The following is a 13614-nucleotide window of genomic DNA, read 5'->3' on the forward strand; positions in this document are numbered from 1 at the left end:
GTTTGTGGTAAGGAGGTATCTGATTCAAAGGTGACTGTGTGTGTGTGTGTGTGTGTGTGTGTGTGTGTGTGTGTGTGTGTGTGTCTGGTAACTTCTTATATCCCTTCCTTTCCTGTTTTTGAGACAGTATCTCTCACTGCTTATGGATCTCACATATTCATCAAGACTAGTTGGCCATGAGCCCCAGGGATCCTTCAGCCTGTGGCTCCTGAGTGCTAACACTATAGACTTGCCCTACCATGCTTTTTTACAAGCTCTTGGTGTCTGAACCTAGGTCTTCATGCTTACTCAGCAAACACTTCACCATTGAGCTATCTGCTAAGCCCTATGGAGGTGATCCTTAAGAGTCTTCAGACTTAACTTCATCAGAGTTGCTTCATACTACTACTTTCGAAGTTGTGGAGTACGAAATATGGCCACATACTTTTCTGGTATGCAAAGTGGAAAAATGACAGTTTATCATCTGAGCCTTCAGGTCTGAAGTCAAAGATGGGTCAATACCAACTGTGAAGGGAAAAGCAGAAACCATGGCAACTAGCTACCTCTATTGCACACTGCAAGAGGTCAACAAGACTTCATGTCACTGTTATGTGCCCAAATGGAACTGGAGTCTAGGAGGCAAATAAAGTTGTTCAAGACTGTACAGCTAGGAAAAGAATACCCCAGTCACCATGATTCAACTTCATCAAATCCCGTAGGAACTAGTATATCATCTTCAACTCCCATTTTGGGCATTTCTCAACATCTTTCTTTCATCTCTGAGAACAGGGTGCCATCTTTCTTTAATATTATTGTATTCATGTGTCACAGCTAGAAGTCAAACATACAAGCCATGTGAAAGCCTGTATAGATGAAACACAGCACTAGTAAGTCTGTACCTAATCTGTGGCCCCAGGATGTCTCTGACTGCTACCCAACACATTTCTAGACCACACATCCCAGTACAATGTCACCTCATCTAGTGCTTGTGCAGAATGTTGTAAGACAAATTGCTAAATGATCTTACTAATAAAAACCCAGAGCCAGATATTGGGGTAAAAACTGAGAGATCAGAGAAGCAGAAGGAAGCCAGCCATGTTCTTACCGCTAGGAAATCTGCAGCTAAAGAGACCTATTTCCTATATATCCATGCCTATATGCCTTTCTGTTCTGCACCTCACTTCCTGATGAAAGTGGATGAAAGCATAGCCAATTGTTCCAAATGACTTACACTCAACATGAAAGTCTATATAGTGTTGACTGTCCCAGGCCTCCCTAAATATTAACTATAAAATATAGGTAACACATGTTTTTTGGTGTGGTATACCTTATTATCTCAGTTGTAATCTTTCAATACCTTGCTATTGTAGCACACAAAGGCATCTGCTGATAAGTGTAAATGAATGACTGTGGACTAGTTTCAATACAATTTTATTAATAGGCATTGAAACTTATATATCCTGAGGTTTTCATGGTGCATGGAATATTTTTCTCCCTTAAATCCTTTCAACCACTTAAAAATGTAAACTGGGCCAGGCATGGTGGGCATGGTGGTGCCCACCTATAACTTCAGAAACTGGGATATTGATTCAGGAGGACTGTAATTTCAAGGTCAGTTTCAGCAAGAGGGGAAGGGAGGGAGGGAGGGAAGGAGGGAGGGAAGGAGGGAGGGAGGGAGGGAGGGAGGGAGGGAAGGAGGGGAGAGAGAGAGAGAGAGAGAGAGAGAGAGAGAGAGAGAGAGAGAGAGAGAGAGAGAGAGAGAGAGAGATCCTGTCACAAAAAAAAGGAAAGGAAGGGAGGCTAGGTATGGTGGAGCACACCTTTAATCTCAGTACTCAGGAGGCAGAGGAAGGTGGATCTTTGAGTTTGAAGGCAGCCTGGTCTACAAAGCAGGTTCCAGGACAGCCAGGGCTACACAGAGAGAGTATCTTAAGAAAAGAAAAGGAAAGAGAAAAGTTTTCAAGTAGAAGAAGCATTCTTAGATGAATGGAAATAAGTGATACAAAAATAAAAACTGGCGCTGACTGGCTGGTATCCAATGTTTGCTGACTCCTGCTATACATTCTACTACAGAAATCAGGCCTCAGTACCTACATATCTAAAGACTTCTATGGTCATTTCTGCTTCTAGAATCATTTTTTTTCCTCGTGCCTTCTTGAGACCAGTGCTACTGATCTTCCTGTGTCAGAAATGTCTAGCAAAGATTTTGTTTTCTTGTGCCTATCAAGTGATACTTGAATTTTACCCTTTCTCCTAGAAACTACGTCCATTGCTCTCTACTTTCCAGAATGGTTAGTTGCTAACCACACTGCTCCATACACACAGATTAAATCAATTCTCTAGCTGTTATATGCTGAGGCTCCTTTCCCAGATCTTAAGGATTAACACGGGCATTATTCTGCTACCAAGGCCCCATCTGAGTTACAAACATCCACATATGAGAAGCACACAGAATGCAGAATGTCAGCTGGAGGACAGGCCATTCATATCCTAAAGATTGTGGTGACCAGTGGATATCACCAAGCAACTAAATCCAGTCCAGAGAAAGAATTATGATGCCACCTGGACGCTGTGAAAAGGGGTAATATTTGAAATTGTAGTATTTGTGTAAATGTAGGTGTTATGGCACTTCGTGAGATTCTAGGAGATTTAGGCATGATGGGCTCCATTTCATTGACCCAGCCATGACTCAGACCCTGGAAGGAGCAGTGTCTTCCCTAAGGGAAGATGTGTCTTACAGGATCCTTCCCACACCTCTGGCCACCTTCTCCAAAGAAGCTGAGTCTCAGGTGCCATGGGCTAACCACCTAAACAAACCCTACAAAACAGCAGTTTCCCTGTGTTGCTGCTGAATGAATTCAATCCTGCTGCTTGTAACTGTTTTCCTTGTCTTTTAGGGACTGATAATGTGTGTCTTGCCACATGGATTCCCATAGATGGCTGAATTACACCATCCCTTCCCAAGCAGAGTTGGGCAACAGAAGACCTGTGTAGTGATTCTCTTTTTTTGTATCTGGCCACGTTCAACTTCCAAGGCCCACTGTCCTTTCTAAGAAAACTTTTCCTTTCTTTTCTTTTGTGAAAACTGCACCAACTAATTGCTTTTACTGAACACTTCCCTGAATCAAGTTTCCTTTCAAACTTTCTAATGATACAAAAATACCCTCTTTTTCATGCCTTCCTCCTTTCCTTCCTTCACAGTCAACTTTGTTGGCCTAAATATAAGGCCACATTGCCTGCAAAGCTTTCTTCACCTCCACATGCAGAATCTATTGACCTCATCTTTTGGAATTATTTTATTGTTACACTTAATTCCAAATCTTGTCACATTGTATTGTAACTCTACAGGGTAGGTGATTATCCAACCAAGAAGACAGATTTAAAAGGTGGGGGGTGTTGAACCAAGTGATTTGATAGGGGCAGAGACTATGGTTCAGTGGTTAGAGATCCTGCTTACTATCTACAAAGCCCTGCATTTGACCCTAGTACCACCTAAACTAGCTACAGTGGTCCATACTTGTAATTCTAACATTCAAGAGGTAGAGGCAGAAGGTTCACAAGTTAAGGTCATTCTTGGTCAGGATGGGATATAGGAAATCTGAGAGAGAGAGAGAGAGAGAGAGAGAGAGAGAGAGAGAGAGAGAGAGAGAGGAAAGAAAAATGCAATAGTGATTAGATAAATGGAATTTCCTATAATGCTTTGCAGAATAATTGTGTGAACATGTGTAAGCAAAATAGGGAGGCTCTCTCCCAGGAAACTGGAGCATTATCTGTAGCTTCAAAATCATCTCAAGGGGACATCATGGCTCATCAGAAAAAGCATGAGTTTTAAAGTTGTGAGGCTGACATCAAATGTTAGTTCTGTTAGCCTTCTTATTGCCTATTCCAGGATGTAGTGCTCTGTCTGGAACTCTCATCTCCACAGCAATAGCACAGAGTGCCTATACCTTCCCACAGGTGTGCTGAGGCAGTGGAAGGACATGTGGTATGTGGGTGTCCCTGGCACATAAAATATGTTCAAAAGCACTAACTTATTTTTTATTTCCTTCTTTGGAATGTCTGCAACTTGTCACTGCAAGCTATCTTCTCATCTCTGATCCTCAGAGGAGACCTGTGTCCTCAGTGTCCCAGAAACACCCTACACCAAGGCCTCCATGAGTCTATTCATTCATCTATTTACTCTTCACATGCCCTCACGCACAGATATGCCTGTCCCTCAGCAAGCATCTGAGTGCAAGCAGGACTGTCCATCCTATGGCCCTGGATAGCTATGAAAGTGGCCCAACACAAAATCAAAAACTTTCTTAAAACCCCAAGATTCTGTTCTTTTTGTTGAGACAGGATCTCGTGTAACACAGGCTGGCCTCAAAATCACTGTGTATTTGAGGATGACCTTGAACCCCTGATCTTTTGGCCTCTACTTTCCAAGTGCTGGGATTATAGGCACATATGGTCACACACACATCATTTATGTGGAACTTGGGAATGAACCCAGAGCTTTTTGTATGCTAAATAATCACTTTGCCAACTGAATCACATTCCTAACCCAGTGACTTCTTTTTTCAACTGGATGACATAGTTTTTTAGCACAGACATTGTAGATGACATCTTGTCACAGTGTGAAAAGTTTGGGCATGTTTGTTGGAGCTTCTGGACAGTGACCCTGTTTCCCAGCTTTACAAGCGCTTCAGCTGAGATCCCAAAACATCTTAGTAAATTTGTCCCAAGGCAGGAAATATATAGCTGCAAGTTTCAGGGAAGCTTCATTTTGTCCTTCCTTCTCTTCCATGCTTTGGGTTTCCTGCTTTTTTTCCTCAATGACTATGTACCCTGTTGATTATCAAGGAGCAGCTATCTCTACCTACCAGCTCATCAAGAAGGGCCATGTTCAGAGAGCAGCTGGAACCAAGAGAGATAAATGTGACTCACCACCAGATACTGTTCCAGTTCCATCCAGTGAAAGTAGCACAGTTGTTTGGAAGAGCTGTATATAGCATAGACCTCAAAATCAAATTCTTTGACTTGTTATGTAATGTGTACATTCTTGACTGCCAATGACTCAAAGTTAATTCCCAGAAAAGAGAAGATGGGCTCCAGGAGGGATAGTAGCAGAACACCTGAGTCACAGAACCTTCACAGAGAGTACTAAGGAGGGAACCTCTTCAAAGGAAAAGCCTCCACAGACCATGGGCTGCACACACTAGGCCACCAACCAGCTCTTCCTTTGGTTGCAACTGTCCCCGGAATAGCATCTTTAGTGGAGGACCAATCCAGGCAGAAGCATTACTTCCAAGAAAGGAAACCAGATCCAAGACTCCTGTTATGGATACTTTTCAATTTAAATACATAAGTGAATTTATCCATGGAAAGGTCTCACATCAATGCCAAGTTCATTATGAGTATTAGCTAATTTATTATTTATTTTGCTTATGTATTTGCTACCTACAAGAGATTATCTTTACCATATACATGCCACATACACATACCCACAAAGACCAGAGGGAACTGGATCCCCTAGAACTGGAGACACAGTAGGTTGTGTGAGCTGACTACTGTGCATGCTAGGAATTGAATTCAGGTCCTTTTGTAAGAGCAATGAACACTTTTGACTATCGAAGCATCTCTCTATCCCTAACACAGAGACTATTCTTGGTGCCTTGATATAGTATCTCACTGCCTAGCACTCATCATGCTTAGTCACCTCACGGGACACACAATAGTACCCATTATTCAAATTATCTGTCCTGCAGATTGAGTATCTATGCCATGTGAATATGGTTAGTAATTCTAACTTATGGAGTGGTACAGGATTTAGAGTATCCGTGTGTGTGTGTGTGTGTGTGTGTGTGTGTGTGTGTGTGTGTGTGTACAGATAAGCATGGTAGGAGTGTGGTCATCAGAAGAGAACCTTCAGTGCTTTTACATGGGTACCTTTCACCTTTTGTTTAAGCCAAAGTCTATCTCTCAGTGGCCTGGAATTTGATCATGTAGGCCAGGCTAGCTGGGTTGTGAACTCCACAAATCCTCCTGTCTCTGCCTCCCTTCTCACCATCCCTAGAATTACAGATGTGCACCATAATGCAGTTTCTTATGTGGATTCTATGAATTCAAATTCAGGTCCCCCTGCTTATAAAGCAAGCACTTTACTGATTGAACCAACCCCAGAGCCTTAGTCCATGGTTTAAACAAACAAACAAACAAAAAACAACAACAACAAAAAAAAAAAAACGCCTTCCACAGTGTTTAGCTGGAGAACTGGCCATAGTGTCACCTGCCTGGTGGTCATTTTCATAATGACAGTAGAATGAGCAGCAACTGCTTTGGCCCACTAAATGAGTGATCCCAAAATTCTCATTGTCTACTACTATTCTGGCTAAATAAAGTGTGCTTTACAAGCTCAAACCCATGCCTCCCACTCCACACACCACTTCCTTCCACCTCCCAGATGAAAAAGTAAAATACACATATTATCAAAGGATATGTATATGGCTTCTGTGCACAGCAGAGTTGTTAAACCAAACCATGACAAAACTAAGTTCATGTGACTGTTTCTGACATGGTGCCTTCAAACGGGAGCAACCGGAAGAATCTGGGACTTTCTGCTACTCTCCCCAGCAGCATTGCCCCCAAATGGTTAGAAAGATGCACAAAGAACATTCCAGTAGGTCTGTCCACGAGGACTCTGCTGATGATCGTCAGAAGCCTGAGCCCCCAGCGGCGCAGATAACACTGAGCTTCTCTTGGTTCATTAAGCGCTTCTTGACCTGATTCTCCTCTGAAAGCCAGACTGACTGGCTGAATGAGCAAATCTAAGAATATCAGCCCTGTGCACCATCTCTGCTGAGTTCAACAATGCTTCAGGAACTGACCTCTGACCTGTCTAGGGATGAATGGCAACTGGATTGGAGAATTAGTTGACCTTGCTTGAGGCAAACAAATACTCCCCGAGGACTCTCCAAATACAGATTGAATAATCAGCTGCTCCTTGCACGTTCCTTGGTGCCCTCCCCATATCCCCTACCTTCTGTAGTGCCTGTAGGAGCTGGGCATAGAGAATGCTCCAAATAGCTCTCCACTCCAGCTCTGGAGTGCAGCTTCTCTGTCTCATCCATACAGCTGATGAATGGGCTGAACCACCCGGGCTTGATGTGCACTCCTTTCTGTGCTGAAAGTGGAGCTGGTGAGGAATCTCCAAAATGACACACTGCATGGCAGAGACTCATTGGATGCTCTCTGTCCACATGATTGATGATGGTCAAGCAAGTCCGTTTGAAGATTTACCATTCATTTTCTCCCCTCTCTTCTTTCGGTCCCCTTCCTTCTTCCTCCTCTCTTTCTCAGATTCTAGATGACTAATAGCATTCAAAAATATTTGAGAAGTCTTATAAGACAAAAAAAAAACTGTTTTACCTTGTTTAATACAGACTTTCTCAACAGATCTAAAAACCAACATGCCATTCATAGCTCAATTCAGCAGTCTAGTTGTCTATCTGTCCATCCACCCATCCGTTCACTAATCCTACTACATAGCCATTGACATACTTATCTATCCATCAGTCACCCTTTCTATACCCACCCACCTACTCATTCACCTACCTATCATCTCATCCACCACCACTCATATACTCATCCACTTACTCACTCATGCATCTACTCATCCATCCACACACACATACATCCAGCTATTCATATACCCACCCATCCATTCACCTATCAACTCACCTATCCAATTTTGTTCACTACCTGACCATCTGTCAGAGTTAATGATGTGTGTGGTGCTAACATTTTTCTTTCAGTTCATTGTCTCATCCTCCAACTTTTCAGTCTCCATAACCACTAATTCAGTCACTAACATGTATTCAATGCTTTTTGCCAGAACCTACTCACATTACTGACCATCTTTTTCTCAGTTTATCTTCCCCATTCCACTGAAGTAGATTCTTCCATTTTAATTGCATTTCTCTCAAGGAAACCATGACAATGAAAGGGGATGTGGCAGGACATATGAACACCCTTATGTCAGAGCTGGACCCTGAACTAAAATAGATAGACCACACCTCATTGCCAACAACCATGAAAGTCATTTTTGGTATATGGTGCCTATTAACATATTGTAAGAAGCATGAGTTTGAGCCAAACTGAACCTGAATGGTCTCTTCATTCTCAACCCTCAGCTTCTCATTCAATCTCAATGACTCTGATGGTAATTACATGTTAACAGAATACCAAAGCAAAACTGAGCAGAGGACTTCTAGGTTTGCAGACAAGGTGACCTTTACCATTTTGCTGACTCTTCTGAAGCTAGAAATAACCTAACAGGAGGGACTCCACTGTACCTGAAAAAGAAGCTAATCCTATAGAACAACAGGAAAGCACTATCCTGGAAGGAGATGGAGAGAGGATCAGAATGACGCCCAAGGAAGGCATCTTCGCATGCTTGTTCAACCTACAGCCAGTGGGCTTGTACAGCCAGGGTTAGCTATGAATGCAGCCACCACCCACAAAACTGTGAATCTACTTAAAATGTGAGGTTTGTTTTTTTGCTGTTGTTACTGTTTTGTGACTCAATCACATGGTTCTCAATGAGGTAAATATGTAAGTGTACTTGAAACTTGAAGTTTGCAGGTTGGCATAATTTTTTTTTCTGTATGGCTCAGAGGAGCTAAAAGCTTAGATAGTCCTGCTTCAGATCTCCCTAGGATGTTGCAGTTCCATGTTCATCCCCAGTACTGGACAGTCCTTGATTATTTTTCCCATAGTAACTTCTTCCCTGGGGCTGAAGCAATGGTTCTCAGTTCTTATTTGAGATGCATGGACTACTTGGATAATTTCATCTTCATCCCAGAAAAATTGCACATCATTTGGGAAATATTCCATGTTGTTCACTACATGGGTGTGATGTCCCCTCTGAGGTTCACCTGTGGATTCTAGAGTGGGCATCTGAATTGATGTGAGATTTTTGGATTATGGCTTTAGAAAGGTTGGGTGTGTATCAAATGAGACTCTCTAGTCAAGGCTCACATGAACAAGCCAGATGGCCATCCTTATATGAAACCAGGCTGATGTGCTTGCTGGTCCATTGCCTCTGAGGACCCAAACCTTCTACTCAAAAAACTCATTCACAGCTTGGCAGGGGTAGAATTTTAATGTGTCAAGAAAGGTGTGATGGTGGTTAATTTTCATTGTCAACTTGATAAATCTAGACTTGCCTTGGAGGGGAGTCTCAAGGAGGGGCTGCCCAGATCAGGTTTGCCTGTTAGTACGTCTGAGAAATTGTCTTGATTATATTAATTAATAAGGGAAGACTCAGTCTGAAAGGGGTGGATCCATTCCCTAGATTTGGTTCCTGGACAAGCATGTATGAATCCATTATTTCTGTGCTCTTGATTGTGGATGTGACTAAATGCTTCAAGTTCCTGCTGCCTTCATTGCCCCCAGAGTAATGGACAACAAGCTGGAACTGTGAGCTAAATAAACCCTTCCTCCCATAAGTTGTGTTTGTCAGGGTGTTTCAGCACAGCTACAGGAGGCAAAACCAAAACAAAAGCACTGTGGAGTAGGACCAGTGTAGGCTTTCCTTCTGCTGGAATGCCCCTTTCAGCTTCAGACTGGAGAACAGGACTATCAAAACAGAGAGAAGTGGGCAGGCATAGGACGCTCGCTCAGCCGCCTGAGGGAAATGAAAGAGGTGGGGCATATGCTTGTGTTCACAACTCATGCAATATGGACTCAGGACAGAGCACAGGAGGCAGGCACCCAGAACTACTTCGCACTGGCTCGGGCTCCACTGAAGATTAGCTGAAGAGCTGATGCTGCTGAACGTTTTCTCCTCAGTGTCATGGCCAGGCAGCTGGTAGTGAGCAAGAGGCCCCTGACAGGTGGGATTCCAACTTCCCAGATTAGCAGTGTCCTTCTGGGACACACTAGGGACATCACAAGCAGAACCACCCTGAGTGACCTCATTTCCTCTATGGCTCTTACATTACAATCTATTTTTAGATCGTTTTTTTACGAGCCACAGACAACTATTTATTATTTGCCGGGCACCTTCTAACCTCCTTGTTTATTAACTCATTTAATCTTAATAGCAACCCTATAAGCTAAATCCTATCACTAACCCCATACAATTGATAGGGACACTGAGCAAAGAGAGGTTATGTAATTCACTCAAAGTAACACAGTTTGTCAGTGGTAAGTCTCCAAACTCTCTCCACAAGAAGATATATATGTGCTTTTCCCCCCTTAAGATCTTTAATTTACTAATAAAAAGACCCTTAATTTATTATCCTAACAGCAATGGATTATATCTATATTGACTGTGAACTTAGAGACTAGAGCCAATGTCAAGTTCAGGTTCTTCCAGTTCCTGTCTGTGTTGACCTAGCAAGGTACTTAGCTTCTCTGAAATTCAGTTAATTCTCTTATAAACTGGGGGTGATCATATTCTTCTCACAAGGTTCCTAAATGGAGCATTCCCTAAATAATGTAACAATTCATTTAACCCTGCCTGGGTACTAGTCCATTTGAAAGTTTCAAAACTCTGTGCATAAAGCCTAGACCTTAACATGACCATGTCTGTTCACAACTCGAGTGGAAGTGGAATATCAGGCATGTAAGTGACTATTCACACTGTGAGCTTTCCTGAATCAACAAATCCTAATTTTTGCTTATTTTGATTTGACTTGGGTTCCTGTTCTTACAACTAACACATTCCAGAATAATCTAAAAATGGCTAGAAAATACTAGATACCTATATACACAAAAAGGGAAGTTAGGCCTTTTGCTTATCTACCTATGTATGTATGTATGTATGTATCTATCTATCTATCTGTCTGTCTATCTGTCTATCTATCTACCTACCCACTCAACACTATTTTTCTATCTATCTATCTATCTATCTATCTATCTATCTATCTATCTATCTATCTGTCTGTCTGTCTGTCTGTCTGTCTGTCTGTCTGTCTGTCTGCATGTATGTATGTATCTATCTACCATTTACCTACATGTGTACAGTTGTATGTTTAGGTGTGTGTACATATATGTGTGGAGTATGTAAAAATCAGAGGTCAACCTTGACTATCCTTCCTTAGGCACCCTCTGTCTCGTTTTGGAGACAGACTCTCAGCAGCCTGGTATTTTCCTGACCAAACTAGGCTGCTGGACAGTAAGCCATAGGGTTCTGCGTGTCTTCCTCCTGGATCTAAGATTTCAAGCATGTACTACCATGCCTGGCTTTTTAACGTGTGCTGTAGGGATCTCACTCTGGTCCTCAAGCTGATACGGTGAGCACTTTACATCCGGAACCATCATTCTAGCACTTGATCATTTTTAAAATGCAAACTTTGCTTTTCTTTTGTAGTGGTGCTTTGCTATGTAGTCCAAGCTGGTGCTGAACTCAGAATCATTCTCCTTTCCCTAACTTATCAGGCACATGGGGTCCAGACCTTCATCACCCACACACCTGGCTCAAATCCTTAAGTAGAACTCATTATGCATGGGATACAGCTCTCATCACCAGAAGACTTTGACTCAATCTTTATAACAATTCCATGACCTCATCAGTACTCAGGGGCCCCATTCTACAGATGAGAGCATTGGAATCCTAGTAATTCTACTCAAGACTGCGTCAATAGCAACACTAGCCATCAAAGCCACACTGTCTGATTCTCAGTCCTCTCTCCCTTCTTCTGGGGACATTACACTACTGATGATGTTTGATAGATCTGCTAGAAAAAAGAATCCTTAAAATCATTAAGGAGCTTTCTCCCCACTCAGGTGCCCACATAATAAACCAGCCTCACCCTCAAACCTCTAAATCCTCAGAAAGGCGCTGTGGGTGGTGAATAAGAATTCCAAAATATCCTTCCAGGGAAGTGCCACTGCTTTGGAGCTACATCAAACAGATGGCACAATTTCCACTCTATTTGTACCCGGGCATATAAACACTGATAGAAAACAGACACCCCTCTGCCCATATCTTTTCAAATAATGCCTGGCATGGAGGGTTGCCTATCCCTTCTACAGATGCTGGGAAGCGCACAGGCTGGCATAGATACCGATGGTTCTGCATACCCAGCTATCACAGGCCTGAAGTCAACGTGTCAGCATTCCAGAATATGCCTCCTGTGCCTGTCTTCGTCTCCCTCAACTAATGGCTTGGAGGTGAAGGTGGGAATTCACACATTCCAGGGCAGACATTTGTTTCTGGATTACCATACAGATCTTACCTCCCTGGAGGTTCCATGGCTGGCCTCAAAGATGAATGTGCCTTTTAGGACCAAAATAGAACAAAGGGCTAAAAAGGAACTAAAGGATTTAAAATTAGGATAAAAAAAAACAGAGAGAGAGAGAGAGAGAGAGAGAGAGAGAGAGAGAGAGAGAGAGAGAGAGAGAGAGAGAGAGAGAAGCCTGACTCGAATGGCTTGCCTTAACCACTTAAAACTCGGCAATGATGTCCAGCTTTGAGTATAGTGGGTCCCCATATGTCTGTCTCCTCCCACTGGGACCCAACATTTGCTGGATCTTTTTTATCATGTTGGCTAGCAGTGTGCTCATCTGCCTGCCTTGCAGAGCAGCCTCGGTGTTATTTTTATAATGACTCGGAGCTTTTTCCATGTTGTATTCTGCCAGAGTTCTGGAGCACTACACACCTGTTCTACACAGAACACTTGAGGAGATGGAGGTGGGTCTGGTGGAGGGAAGGGGTAGGTGGGCCTTCCTGCCTGCTCACCATGAGGTACCTTTTCTGTCTTTGGGGCTCTACTATGGGCCAGCACTTTGTTTAACCAACACACACTGTGTTCATGGATTTGTGGAGAGCACCAAGTATTCCGATTTGTTTTACAAATATGAACTCAGTTTATTCTCACAGTGACTGAGCATGAGCACTGTTTTAGAGATGAGAAAAACATGTGCTAAGGGGAAATTGGAGCCCAGGGGCTTATGGGTGACACTCTTCTACCGTGTCGTATTCTAAGTGTCACTGTGATCACCCATTCATTAATGTTGCCTACAGCAACACCTGCCCCTCTGCCACCATTACTATCACACGTATCTCAACCCAAATTCCTGTCTCCATCTCCACTTACCAAGACATCATTCCACTATCACCATGACCTTCAATGTCACCTTCTACCAGTATGTCCACTACTACCCTCCATCTCCAATATTACCTGCTATGATATCATAGCCACCCTCATCATCTCAACCTTACCACAAGCTCTCAACAACAGTCTCCATCATCAACTTCCACTGTATCATCCATCATCATGATGGTGACGGCCTGTATTTCCACTGTACTACCAGCATGTTCTCCAACAAATTGGTTTCTTCAGTCATTGCTACCACAGTCTTCAGCTCCACCTCACCATCACCATCTCTAGCACCATGCCCATTTCCATTGTCACCTGCTACTCCCTGTTTCCACCATCCCCAGGAACTTCAGCTTCACTGTATAGCCAGCATCTTTATGTCTCTCTCCATCCTCATTACCACCACGACCTTCATTTCTATGGAATCACAGGCACTAAAGTTTCTCACTAACACTTCCCTGTTTACTACCACCAGTAAGAGCAGAGTGAATTAAAGAGCAGAGTGATTAAAGGCGGTGGTGGCGCACGCCTTTAATCCCAGCAC

At 43.0% G+C, this 13614-nt stretch overlaps 1 protein-coding gene across 24 annotated transcripts in view; it reads right to left on the reverse strand.

The window, feature by feature from the left end:
* Positions 1-13614, reverse strand: part of Rbfox1 (RNA binding fox-1 homolog 1) — a 574719-nt gene that overhangs the window by 341554 nt on the left and 219551 nt on the right. For 3 of the 24 annotated variants that reach the window (XM_076577909.1, XM_076577912.1, XM_076577918.1), the window contains exon 1: positions 7001-7023. The exons of 19 other annotated variants lie outside the window; for them this stretch is intronic. Coding sequence is in view for 1 of the 5 variants with exons in the window: in XM_076577911.1 (XP_076434026.1) it covers positions 7001-7189 (189 nt within the window). In the remaining 4 variants the exon portion in view is untranslated. Of the gene's footprint in view, positions 1-7000; positions 7332-12206; positions 13533-13614 lie in introns of those variants that run through there. 2 more of the 24 variants (XM_076577911.1, XM_076577906.1) reach the window with 2 other exon arrangements.

Source organism: Peromyscus maniculatus, chromosome 8 (genome assembly GCF_049852395.1).
Source record: "Peromyscus maniculatus bairdii isolate BWxNUB_F1_BW_parent chromosome 8, HU_Pman_BW_mat_3.1, whole genome shotgun sequence".
NCBI classification, from domain to species: Eukaryota; Metazoa; Chordata; class Mammalia; order Rodentia; family Cricetidae; genus Peromyscus; species Peromyscus maniculatus.